The sequence below is a fragment of the Leopardus geoffroyi genome, chromosome D3 (assembly GCF_018350155.1).
Source record: "Leopardus geoffroyi isolate Oge1 chromosome D3, O.geoffroyi_Oge1_pat1.0, whole genome shotgun sequence".
NCBI classification, from domain to species: domain Eukaryota; kingdom Metazoa; phylum Chordata; class Mammalia; order Carnivora; family Felidae; genus Leopardus; species Leopardus geoffroyi.
The window spans coordinates 57,585,766-57,599,162 of record NC_059339.1 but is presented as its reverse complement, the minus strand read 5'-3'; the positions used below and the strand labels follow the sequence as shown (position 1 = coordinate 57,599,162).

At 42.8% G+C, this 13,397-nt stretch overlaps 1 protein-coding gene across 16 annotated transcripts in view; it reads right to left on the bottom strand.

Moving 5' to 3' along the window:
• The window catches only part of FHOD3 (formin homology 2 domain containing 3), a 471,758-nt gene that overhangs the window by 159,930 nt on the left and 298,431 nt on the right, over positions 1–13,397 (bottom strand). For all 16 annotated transcript variants that reach the window (XM_045458615.1, XM_045458602.1, XM_045458603.1 and 13 more), the window contains exon 9: positions 7,487–7,630. In XM_045458615.1, the coding sequence (XP_045314571.1) occupies positions 7,487–7,630 (144 nt within the window). The remainder of the gene's footprint in view (positions 1–7,486; positions 7,631–13,397) is intronic.

Below are 13,397 nucleotides of genomic sequence, written 5' to 3'. Positions count from 1 at the left end.
ATATAAGAAAACCCCATCATACTCAATAGTGAGAAGCTGAAAGCTTTTCCTCTAAGATCAGGAACAGATAAGGATGCCCACTCTCATCACTTTTAATCAATATAGTATTGAAAGTCCTAGCCACAGCAATTAGGCAAGTAAAAGAAACAAAAGGCATCCAAATTGGGAAGGAAGAATTCATTCACAGATGACGTGATACTATATAAAGGCCTACAGATGCTATTAAAAAAAAATGATCAGGATAAGTGAATTCACTAAAGTTGCAGGATGCAAAATTAGCATACAGAAATCAGTTGTGTTTCTATATGCTACTAATGAGCTCCCAGAAAGAAAAACTAGAAAACAATGCCACTTACCATTGCATTAACAAACACCTAGGATTAAATTTAACCAATGAGGTGAAAGACCTATGTTCTAAAAACTGTAAAACACTGATGAAAGAAATTGAAGATGACACAAATAAATGGAAAGATATACCAGGCTGATGGAGTGGAAGAACACTGTTAAAATGTCCACAGTACCCAAAGTAAGCTACAGATTCAATGCAGTCTCCATCAAAATACCAATGGCATTTTCACAGACTTAGACAAAAAGAATCCTAAAATTTGCATAGAACCAAAGAAGAGCCCAAATAGCCAAAGCAATCTTGAGAAAGACAAACAAAGCTAGAGGTATCATGCTTCCTGATTTCAAACTATACTACAAAGCTACAGTAACAACAACAGCATGGTACAGGCACAAAAACAGATACATTGATCAACAGAATAGACATGAACCCATGCTTATGCGGTCAATAAGTCACTGACAAAGCAGGTAAGAACATACAATGGACAAAAGACAGTCTCCTCAATAAATGGTGATGGGAAAACGGGACAGCTACATGCAAAAGAATGAAACTGTACCACTGTCTTAGACCATATACAAAAAGAAACTCAAAATGAAGTAAAGACTTGAATGTAAGACCGGAAACCACAACATTCCTAGAAGAAAACAGGCAATAAGCTCTTTGACATCAACCCCAGCAATATTTTTTTGGACCAGTCTCCTCAGGCAAGGTTAACAAAAGCAAAAATAAACGAGTGGGACCACATCCAACTAAAAATCTTTTGTAGAGAAAAGGGAGCCATCAACAAAACAAAAAAGGCAACCTACCGACTGGGAGAATATCCTTGCAAATCATACATCCAATAAGGGGTTAATATCCAAAATACATAAAGAACCTCCACAGCTTCTCAAACAACCCAATTAAAAAGTGAGCAGAGGACTTAAACAGACATTCTCCCAAAGAAAACATCCAGATGGCCAACACACACATGAAAATCCTCAACATCGCAAATCATCGGGGAAACACAAATCAAAACCACAGTGAGATATCCCCTTACGCTGATCAGGATTGGCTATTATCAAGAAGGCAAGAAATAACACGTGTTAGTGAGGATGTGGGAAAAGGGGAAACTTTGTGCACTGTTGGAGGGAACATAAATTGGTGCAGTCTGGAAAACAGTACAGAGATTCCTCAAAAATTGACAAAAAGAACTACCATATGATCAGCAATCCACTTCTGGGTATTTCTCCAAAGAAAATGAAACCACCAATTCAAAGAGATAAATGCACCCCTATGTTTACTGTCAGTTTTCTTTATAGCCAAGATATGGAAGCAACCTGAGTGGCCACTGATAGATGAGTGGATAAAGAAGATGTGGTACACATATACAATGGAATATTACTCAGCCATAAAACAGAATACGACCTTGTCATTTGCAGCAACATGGATGGACAAAGAGGGTATAATGCTAAGTGAAATGAGACAGAGAAAGACAGATACCCTACTATTTCACTTATATGTGGAATGTGAAAAACAAAACAAACCCCAAAAACAGACTCATAGACACCAGAAACCAGCTGTTGGTTACCAGATTAGGGAGGAGGTCCAAAGTCAGGGGAAATAGAAGGGGATTAAGAGGCACACACTTCCAGTTATAAAATAAGTAAGTCATGGGGATGTAATGAACAGCCTAGGGAATACAGTCAATAATACTGTAATAACTTTGTATGGTACAGGTAACTAGACTTACTGTGGCTATTTCCTAACATACAAAACTAATGAATCACTATGATGTACACCTGAAACTAATAGGATGTTGGATGCCAACTATACCTCAATTTTAAAAACAAATATTGAGGTACAAACAGAAAAGTAGTGCATGGGGTGCCTGGGTGGCTCAGTTGGTTGAGCGTCCGACTTCAGCTCAGGTCGTGATCTCACAGTTCATGAGCTCGATCCCCGTGTGGCCTCTGTGCTGACAGCTCAGAACCTGGAGACTGCTTCGGGTTCTGTATCTCCCTCTCTCTGGCCCTCCCCTTCTCAAAAAATTTAAAGAAAGAAAAGCAGTGCAAATCATACATAAATCAAAATTATTTGAAAAAAAGCCCAACAAAATAGACAATCTACTAGTTAATCTGTAATTACAAACAAAAATTATTCAATAACAAAGGGAAATACCTATTGGAACAGAGGAAGTTAAAATCACTCATAAGAGATTTATCTATCTCTTTGCTAGTCCATTTAAAATTCCAGAAGTGGGGCGCCTGGGTGGCGCAGTCGGTTAAGCGTCCGACTTCAGCCAGGTCACGATCTCGCGGTCCGTGAGTTCGAGCCCCGCGTCGGGCTCTGGGCTGATGGCTCAGAGCCTGGAGCCTGTTTCCGATTCTGTGTCTCCCTCTCTCTCTCTGACCCTCCCCTGTTCATGCTCTGTCTCTCTCTCTGTCCCAAAAATAAATAAACGTTGAAAAAAAAAATTTAAAAAAGAAATTGGATCTCTGTTTAAAAAAATAAATAAATAAATAAATAAATAAATAAATAAATAAATAAAATAAAATTCCAGAAGAAATGAATAATTTCCTCATAAAATATAATTTAGCAAAATTGATCCCACTAAATATAAGGAGTTTAAGTAGACCAATCACCATAGAAAAAAAGTTACCAAAGACTTTTCTTCCCCCCAACAATGCATGCGTGCACATGCGCATGCACACATTCCCCTCCTCTTCCTCGCACAGGCCCACACGTTGGATAGAATTTCCCAAACTTCCCAAATTTCCCAAGGGAATTCTGTCAAATCATCAAAGACCAGAGACAAGGGCAGAGAGAAAGAATACAAACTTCTAAATATTTTTATAAATCAAGAATAAAAGTGATACTTAAACATAAAAAGGATCACATACCCACAGGAAAAGAAAAGTACAAGAATACTCGAGGTCGCGTGGTTTGTCGTGGCAACAAAAGTTCAAACCAACCAACATCCATTGAGAGAACAGCAAATAAGTAAACTGTCCTACAGTCACGAGCAGTGAAAATGAATACACAAGAAATCCACACAACAACATGGGTAGGTTTCAAAAACAATAAGCCGATGAGAAATTGTAGAAGGATACAAATGATAGGTTTCCCTTTATAAAAAATTTGGGAACAGTACGCTGTTTAGGGATAGAGACTGGGAGAAAGGAATTAAAACAGCTGGACTAAGACCTCCTCACTCCTTCTATAAAGCAATGAGTCTGGGGAAAGAAAGAAGGCAAGTGACTCCTTCTAATCTTTTGTAAGTATGCTAATAACCAGACTACCTAATAAACAGCCTAATACTATTTGCTAAAATGAGAGCTCTTGTTTCTGGAATTGCTCTTACCAGGATGGGACTGGTTAAGGATCACCTAAGGACTACCTATGGTGCAGAATGTATGGGCTCACGAGCCATGATTCTCTACGCTACGCAGTAGAGAGGTCTCATAACCGAATACTACTCACTGGGCAGCGGGGGTGGGGAGGGGACCTGTGATCCTCACTTGGAGACCTCACCTATTTTCTGGGTCAGAGAGCCTATGTCTGATGCGTGAGGAAAAGACCTAGGAGTCCAGGGATGACCCAGACCCCTCCCTGTTTCCTCTGCACCTCTATAGTCTGTACTCTTGAAATTATTAGCATAGCTAGATTAGTACAGCTAGATATCTGTCAGCTCTGGTTTAATAATCTGACCCTTTGAGTTAGTTCAATCATTTATCAGAGGATAAGAGCTTTTCAGGTAAAAGTATAAAGAAAACAAAAGAATAGTGCTGGGGTTGGTGGGGTGACACCAGGGAGGGCTACAAAGGATACTTCCAAGTTACTGGTAATGTTTTAGTTCTTAAATACATGAGTGTATCAGTCAGGATTCTCCATAGAATAAATAGGATATGCATGGAGACTGACTATAAAGAATTGCCTTGCATGATTGTGGAGGCTGAGAAGACCCAAGATTGGCAGTCCAAAGGCCTGAGAAACAACGGTGTTAGTTTCAGATGGAGTTCAAAGGTAGTGGTCACCTATGTCCCAGCTCCTGAGCATCAGGCGGAGAGAATTTGTTCAACAGATAGGCTGAGGTCTGCCCACACTGGCAAGGGCAATCTTCTTTACTTCATCTACCAACTCAAGTGTTAATCTCATCCAGAAACCCCCTCACAGACACACACAGAATAATATTGGACCAAATATCTGAACACCTTGTGGCCCAGTCAAGTTGACACAGAAAATTAACCATCACAAGGGGTGCTTGTTTCATTGTTCTTTGAATAACAGGTATATGCTAAGTTCGTGAAGGATATGAACTCGACGCTAAAAGTAGTAAGCAAATGCAATTTGACAAAAGGAAGACGGTGAATACAGAACAATTTCTGAAAAGGTTGGTATGAAGGAGAAGAGGGAGATGGGGAGGTAGCTTGACGGGTCAGAAGTGGAACAACATTATACGGGGTGTAACCCATATAATGGGGGAAAATGTATGAAAACTTCTATTTGACAAATAGATTATGTAAAGAATATTCAGAATATATAAAGAACTCCTACAACCCATGAGTAACAAAACCACCCAATTTAAAAACATCCAAAGGATGGGGGCATCAGGGTGGCTCAGTTGGTTAAGTGACTCTTGATTTTGGCTCAGCTCATGACCTCAGGGTCATGACATCGAGCCCCAGGTTGGGCTGCAAGATGGGCAGGGAGCCTGCTTAAGATTCTCTCTCTCTCCCTCTGCCCCTCTCCTGCTCTCATGAGCCCTCTCTCTCTTTCTCTAAATAAACAAAACAAGACAAACTTTAAAAATGAGCAAAAGATCTGAATAGACATTTCTCCACAGAAAATATAAAAATGGCCAGTAGGCACATGGAAAGATGCTCAACGTCATGAATCATTGGGGAAATGCAAATCATGACCAAAATGTGTACCACTTCACACTCCACTGAAATGGCTATAATTTTTTTTAAAAAGACAATAACGAGCATTGAGGAGGATGAAGAGAAATGGGAAGCCTCATTACACTGTCGGTAGGAAAGTAAAATGGTGCAGCCTCTGTGGAAAATAGTCTGGCAGCTCCTCAAACAGCTAAACATCAAGTTACCATATGACCGGCAATTTTACCTAGACATATACCTGAGAGAATTGAAAGTATATGTCCACACAGAAAGTTGTACACGCACGTTGACAGCAGCATTATTTGTATTAGCCAAACTGATGGAAATAACCCCAATGTCCATCAAGTGATGGACAGGGAAATAAAATATGGTGTTATCCAAGCAACGGAATATTAGCACAAAAAGGAACAAAGTACAGATACATACCAAAATATGGATAAACCCTGAAAATATGTTAAGTGAAAGCTAGTCACAAAAGTCACATGTTGTACAGTCCCATTTGTAGGAAAAGTCTAGAAAAGGCAAATCCATACAGAGAGTAGATTAGTGGCTTGGGGGCAGGAAGTTTGGGGGGGCAGGGAATAACGGAAAGTGTCTGCTAACAAGCATGGGGTTTCTTTTTTGGGTTGATGAGTGCATTCTGGAATATGATAGAGGTGATGGTACGCAACCTTGTGAACATGCTAAAAACCCCTGGACTTTACAGTTTTAAGTGGTTACTTCTGTGGTATGTGACTATCAAGGGGAAAACAGGGAAATGTCACAGATGGAACGTCCTCAGCTATAGCCTCATTCACACATTATGGGTAAGCACGTGTCTAAAGCAACAAGCTTTCCTGTTCAGTCACACACCCAAGCGGAATCAGATCTCTGGATTCTGCCCCCTTCTGGCCATGGAAGGAAACCGAGACAGTGAGGATCAACAGTAAGGAATGCGATTTGCTGCTCACAAAGTGTGCTCTAACCTTCAATTAGAGGCCAGACAATAGTTACATCAGATAAGTAACTTTAATAAAGGGGCATGGGGCCTAAAACTAACCCACAGCAAACAATCTGAACTCAAGTCAACAAAGCCATAAAGCCATGATGTATAACCCAAATCAAGGCCACCTTCATGGAAGTGGGATGGGTGCGACTGTAGAGGGCTCCGGGCTCACACTCTGCGGGGCTCCGTGGTTTAATGTTCTTTTACCAACTTGAAATTCTTACTAATTCTATCTTTAAACTTGTGTTTTAGAAGTGATGTCCAATGGAACAATGGAGCAGGTGCACAAGTCGGGGAAGTAGATGCAAATACGTATGTCTGCCATTCCCTGCACCCATGAGCCTAGAGTGACGGTAGGTGCACAATATGTGAGAATTCAGGGAGCCTCCAACAGAGTACAAGGTAAGTGTGTTACCTTGTAACTAAGCAGAGGTACTGAGAGCCTTGGAGGCCCCCTGTGCAAACCAGAACTGGCTTTGAATGCAGACAGACGGTAACCCAAGGGTCCTACGAAATCCTTTCTGACCCAGGTTATTCTGCAGTACAAGCCAACCACTTACACTGAAATGACATAGAAAAAAATGGAAAGATATGGTGGCCCACGGTTCCTTTTCCTTTCAGCCCTTCTGTACTCACCAGTAACGTGAAGATGGAGTGCTGACAGAAGGAACGTACACCAAGAAGTGAAATAAAAATAGCTCAGTTCGTCTTATATAGCGTTTACGCTGTTCCAGCAGAAACAAAATGCATAGGCATGTAGGAAGGAGCTACAAAATGGAAATTGTGTGATTCTGCATGGAAGTTAAACGCTCTTATATTTGCATTTTAAACTGGCATTCGTTGTACAATATAAAGAACAGTAAAATCTATGCTAAAACTTAAAAAATTCCATTTTTACGTCCTCACGGTGGCATTAAATAGCAAATAGACCATAAAACCCCATAACGAGGCAAGAGAGATTGCAGAAGAAAGGGAAAAGCTGGGTAGTACCTTTAACTGTAAGCCAGTGACCATGCGTCTCCTCCATCAGGGGTTCTCACATTTGAGGAAGGCCAGAGACACCGGGAGGCCTCCACAACGTGGATCGCCAGACCTCCTCTTGGACTCTCTGATTCGGGGGGTCTGGGGTGGGGCCCCAGAACCTACATTTTGTGAAGCTCCCAGGTGGTGTGGACGCTGTTATACCACACTCATAACCACCGGTCTAGAATATGTTTATCTCAGCCTCTGGCGTGTGTCCAAGCTAGGCAATGCCATACAAAAGGAGTGTGCTGTTACCTCATACATGTTCAATTGCTCTACCAAGTCCAGGTCGGTCCCTTTCTTGTTCAAGTGCCGCTGGGACACGGCCGCAATGCCCAGCTCCTCCAGGCAGTCCACCACGTCGTAGAAGCTGTCTTGGTCTGGCAATCCTGACAGCGTCTGGATAAAGAAAGAACAGGACACAAACACGTCTTAGGGGACTGTCTCAAGGCTTTCAAAGCATTTTTTTGCAGGGGAGCCAGTAAGCCAGGATTATAACTCTATGGGACAAAGCAAGACAGATGACAAGATCATTTGAGAAAAAAACTCTTAGGGTGGTAGCAGAAAGCACTCCAAGAGCCCACTCCCTGGTATACAGGTACTGTCTAATCCCCTTCCCTTGAGCGTAAGCAGGACACTTCCAGGGCTAAATTACATTATATTGCAAAAGTGAACAGATTTTCCAGGTATCCTTCAGGTCCCAAGTCAGCTGACTTTGAGTTAAAGGGAAGATTAACCTGGGTGGGTGGGCCCGACCTAATCAGGTGGGCCTTTTTAAAAGCAGGTTTAGGCATTTCCGGAGCTCAGAGACGAGTAGAGAGATTATCCTGCTGGCCATGAAGAAGGCAGCGAGCCACCATGAGTTCTCCAGCTGCAAGGAAATGAGCTCTGCCAACAACCACAAAAGCTTGGAAGAGGATCCCGAACCTCAGACCAGACTCCAGTCCTGGTCGACACCTTGACTACAGCTTTGTGAGATTCTGAGCAGAGGACCCAGCTAGGCGGTGCCTGGAACCGGTCCCATGGAAATTGTGAGCTGATAAGTCTGTGTTGTTTTAAGCTGCTAAATTTGTGGTAATTTGTTACCTAACATGCTCAGTGATTAGAAACTCCTGTTACGGTCAATCTACCAACAGCTGGAGTTATAGCAATTTAATGATTCCTTTTTCTTTCAATTTGGTAGACCTTCCCCTTGGTCTATGAAATTTAAGCAAACATGAGAAATTTCAAAGCAGCAACCAAGAGACAAAAAGATAGCCCACGACAGAGGGCGAGGTGGGGGGAAGCTGACTTCTCTTTGAATTCTGTGTCTCTTAAAAGAAAGATGATCTCAGAGCAGGCTTCTGCTCAGAACTGGAGGGACCTTGAGGTTATTTACTGCAAGTCCTTATCTTAGGAATAGGGAGATGAGAGCTGGGGAGGAAAGGGATTTGCCTGAGGGAACAAGAAGTTCCTGCCGACCTGGGACAAAAGCCTAGCCTCTCCTCACACACTCATGCTTCTACACAAATTATTCTGGCCTGGAATCTCCAACACAGGTTTTTACTCATTTCACTGCCTTTGCATTTCCAAGAACCCTACAGATAGATTTCAAACTCATTCCGAACTCTCGGAAAAGAAAAGACCAACACTGTCTTAAGACCAACGTCTCCAACACTTCTGTTTGGGGTTATTAACATTGGAAAGAATGTCTCCATTAGTAACACAAATAATGGCTTGCTCCTTTCTATGCTGACCAAAGAGGACACAACTCGGTGCTGTTGAGATCAGAAATGAAGGAAAAATAACCGGGATGCAAGAGCTTAATTAACCAGGGGCCCCAGCAAGGACCCAGAACAGGAGGCTGTGAACCAGTCAGACTCCATAACAAACAGGTGCTCCCAGGCGAGCGGCCAAGTGTGAAGGCACCCGCCAGTGCCTGCAGGTGCCAGGTGAGGTGGGGCCTCTGCCTTAGCAGGCAACCACAATCCTGAGCTGTCCCTGGCTCCTGAGGCTAATTGAAAAACTATGCAGCCGTTCAAAGAATCCTATCATCAGAACAATCCATCTTTTGGTTTTAGTGAAAACCCTTGAACTTGTTAAAAGATGAGGAAGTGGAAATGGGGCCCAAGGCCAAGGACAGGGCTGGTGATCAGAGATGCCCTGACTGCAGACCGCCAGAATTGCAATTTGAGGAACCCAGGTGAGGTGATATTTAGTGTTTGATTGACAACTTCCTACTCAACAGTGTGGGGGCCACGATGAGGCAGACAGAAGCCTCCTCACCTCTCAGTTCCCTTCCCTTTTTTCCCTGAAAGTCAACTGAAGTTCTTACAGAACTTAGCCCAGGGAGTTAAATTCCTGAACCTAATTCCTGTGGCCTTAGCAAGTCCAACCATGATGCCAGCCCCGGGGGGGGGGGGGGGGGGGGGGGGAGGAGTACTATTAAATAAACAATTAGGTCCATAGAACTGAACAGATTCAGGGAGACTTGCTCAAAATAGGTCCGGAAGTGAGGGTATTAAGAGGTCATTTGTCACTTCCACTGTGACATTTTGGGCTGGAGCCAAGCCCACATACCAACCCCTTCCATGTGTGGCTGCAGGGGTAGATGGGCTTTTGCCACAAACAAATATGGCTTCTTTTCTCTACTTGCAGAGGAAGAGGACATTCACCTATTTTCAGCTGATTCTCTAATATCTCCACAAACTGTTCCACGGCCCCACCCCTCCCTGGCCTGTCCTCTCCCAGTTCCACCCGGACACCTCGCCTCTGAGTTACCTCCTCCTGGAAAACGTGGCAGCCATTTCAGAAAGTCTGTGAGGCAAATGTCTCTTGATGCCTTGACTTTCAGATGACACTCCTGACTCCCCTTCCTGTTTTCTTTCAGACCCTGTCTTGCCAGGGCTTGTGACGCATAAATCTTCACAGGCATCTCTCAGAAGGAGAAAGTTCTGTCCTAAAGGGCATTTTATTTTCCTCTCCTGGGTTCTCTCTGGTCGCATCAAATCTTTCTTACAGAATAAAACCAGTGTGGCAAATGCCTGCACACAAATTTTTTTTAATGTTTATTTTTGAGAGAGAGAGAGAGAGCATGCAAGCGAGCGAGCAGGGGAGAGAAAGAGAGAGAGGGAGACACAGAATCTGAAAGAGACTCCAGGCTCTGAGCTGTCAGCACAGAGCCCAACATGGGGCTCGAACTCATGAACTGCGAGATCATGACCTGAGCTGAAGTCAGATGCTTAACCGACTGAGCCACCCAGGCACCCTGTGCACACAGATTTTCATTGCAACATTACTTGTGAAATCCAAAAGCTGTAAAAACCCAAATCTCCTTCAATGGGAGAATAAGTTGTGGTGTATCTGTATCATAGAATACTACACAGCAGCAGAAAGGAGCAACCATTAATATACCCGATAACGGATAAATTTGTGAGAAGGCAGCCTCAAAGGGTTACATCCTCTCTGAGGCTATTTGACGTTTTGGAAAGGACAAAACTATAGGGATAGTGAATGGTTGTCAGGGGTTGGAAGAGGGAATCAAGATATCACTAGAAAAGGATAACCTGAGAGAGATTTGGGGGGAGATGGAAATGTTCTACATTCTAACTGTGAAGGTTATGCATCACGATACAAGTGTTAAAACCCACACAGCTAAATTCTTTAAAAGTTTACGGTACAGTAATTAACAATAAAAGGAATGTAAAAATAAAGGCAAATACTCAGCATGAATCCCAGCCCCTCCCTGAAAGCTGCAAGCCAGCCCCACAGTTAACACCTCTTGTCCCTCATCTACCTCTTCCTGTTCTAATAAGGTGGGCAATATCTGAGCCCCTCAAAGTGGGGGATTCCCACTGTGGGGACTTCAGCTGGATGTAGAGAGGGCATTATAGAATTTCCGCTTGCAGGATGAGAAAGGGGTTACTTTCCGATACTCGTTCAAATCTGATAACATGGGGTCAGGGGTATGGACAAGATTGGTGGGGGGGGATTAGCCTGGATCTTGGAAATCCCCCACTAACGTCTCTGTTTAACCAAGAGAGCAAGCGTCAGTCTCAGAACCATACGCAGGCTAAACTTTAGTGCCCCTGTTTTGTCATAAAAATGTTCATGTTTTGAATTCCACGTTATTAGTCCATCTTTTATTTGCTTAAAAGAAAACTTAGAAAAGCAATATAGTAATTTCCCAGATTTCAGAGCCTGAATTTTTTCCAGACCCATATTAACATTTCAATTTATTTTTTTTTTTGTTTGTTTGGGATCTCAGAAGATTTTGCTCACTGGGGCAATAAACATGACTAAAATTCAGCAAAAGAAAACAAACCCAGTGTGGATTCTAGTGGTTTATTGACCTTGAGGAAAGGATGACATTTGGAGCAATTGTCCATAGGACGTTCCTCGACCTCCCCTGAGCCAGAACTAACAAGAGGAGAGACAGAACTGCCAGAAGAGAAAGAGTAAGCGAGGAATTCCTGGACGTTAAATGCCATCTGATGCCAAAAAGAATGTGACAGGCGCTGGGTCCTCGCCAGCGCCCGGCAGCAGAATGGCCACACCCGCCCCCGCTGTTAGGACCATCGAACCACCCGAGCATGGCCTCCGCCAAGAGGATGGGTAGCATTACAATGGAAACACCAGCCAAGAATGAAAATTCCATTTTTGCTGAAGTCCACATTTTCCAAAACCAATGTCACTGACTGAAAAGGACAGGAAATAGATGACCCTGATCTTAAAAATAAATGAACAGAAAATTGCTTTAAAATTGCATGGTAAGGTATACTCACCAATTCTTTGAAAACATAAAATTCTTAGGATTATCCTACAGAAAAGGATGCCCATTCCCCACCACGACCATACTAGAATTTCCCGGGTCCTTGTCAACAAAATGGCATTTCATTAAAAAGCAATCCCTGCCAATGTGACCTGGGAGGAAATGTCTGTTTTACTATATATTTATTTTTATCTTAATAGATTTAATGTCCTTCATTTTTCAACTGGGTTCTTGATAAATCGGTAATAGTATAATTTTCTGCCCTGTTTTTTGCAAACCATTTCCCAATGTGCTGCTTGCCCTTAGCTTTTATTTGTGGTTTTCATTTTATAAATAACACCTTTTATAACTTAATGCAGTGAAATGTTTAAAAGCCCTTCTCTTTGGAATATTTTTGACATGTTTGATTATTAAAATAATCTTCATCTACCAGAAACAAATTAATCTTCCCCTCTCCTTTTTCTACTGTTTCATGTGTTACATTCAACTCTTTAATCTGTCTGGAATTCATTTCGGTATTGGTCAAAGCATGTATGTTTATTTCCATTTAGCACACCCCCTCCCCAGTCATGAATGAAGCTAACCCATTCCCAGTGATTTCAACCCTAGGGTAAGTTGCTCTGTGAAGTGAGGTCCGTTTCATCTGGCAGCTGAGGAAAGGGCCAGGACCACATTGTTTTAATCTTTAGTGTTTGCATGACATTTTAATATCTAGAAGAAATTACTTCTCATAATGCTTTCTACTATATGTTCCCAGCATCAGGGGAAATGTTTCTCTAGTTATATTTCATGAAGAGATTCTCAGTCTTTTTCTCTGAAGAACCATCCATCACTATAGCTGGTACTATAGGCCTGCACCCAGCAGCTTGAGGAGTGAAGGCAGGCCCATGGGGTGGTTGGTGAGATTCCTGGGGCCTAGGGCACAGCAATCTGCAGGAGACACCCCTCCAACACACACACCACCTCAGTTATAAGGAGGAAGGGACACTAGTCCCGAGGGTCGGCTGGCTCAGGGCAGCGTGGGGTCAGCACCACCTCTAGGGATGGATGCTGAAGACTGATATTACCCCGCCAGGTGGTGACCAGGAGGGATGGGTTGGGAGGGAGGAGAGCATAAGGGTGATGTCACTTTCATAAAAGGAGAATGAGACCCACTCCCAGCAGTCAGAATTCAATACACAGTGGAACAAGAGTGCCTTCATTTCTCCTGGATTGTACACTATTTTCATAGGGTACCACTTGCTCATTTATGCTCTTATAGAAAAATGTTTTCAAGGGGACATCTTGATAGGAAAAGCGGTCAGAAAATTCTCACTGCCATCTCTCTGGTTTTGTTAGAAAAGACCATGCACGCACATCGTATGTGGGCAGAAAGGGTTTTCTCTCGCAAAGAAGAACACCGTAGCCATGGTTCCA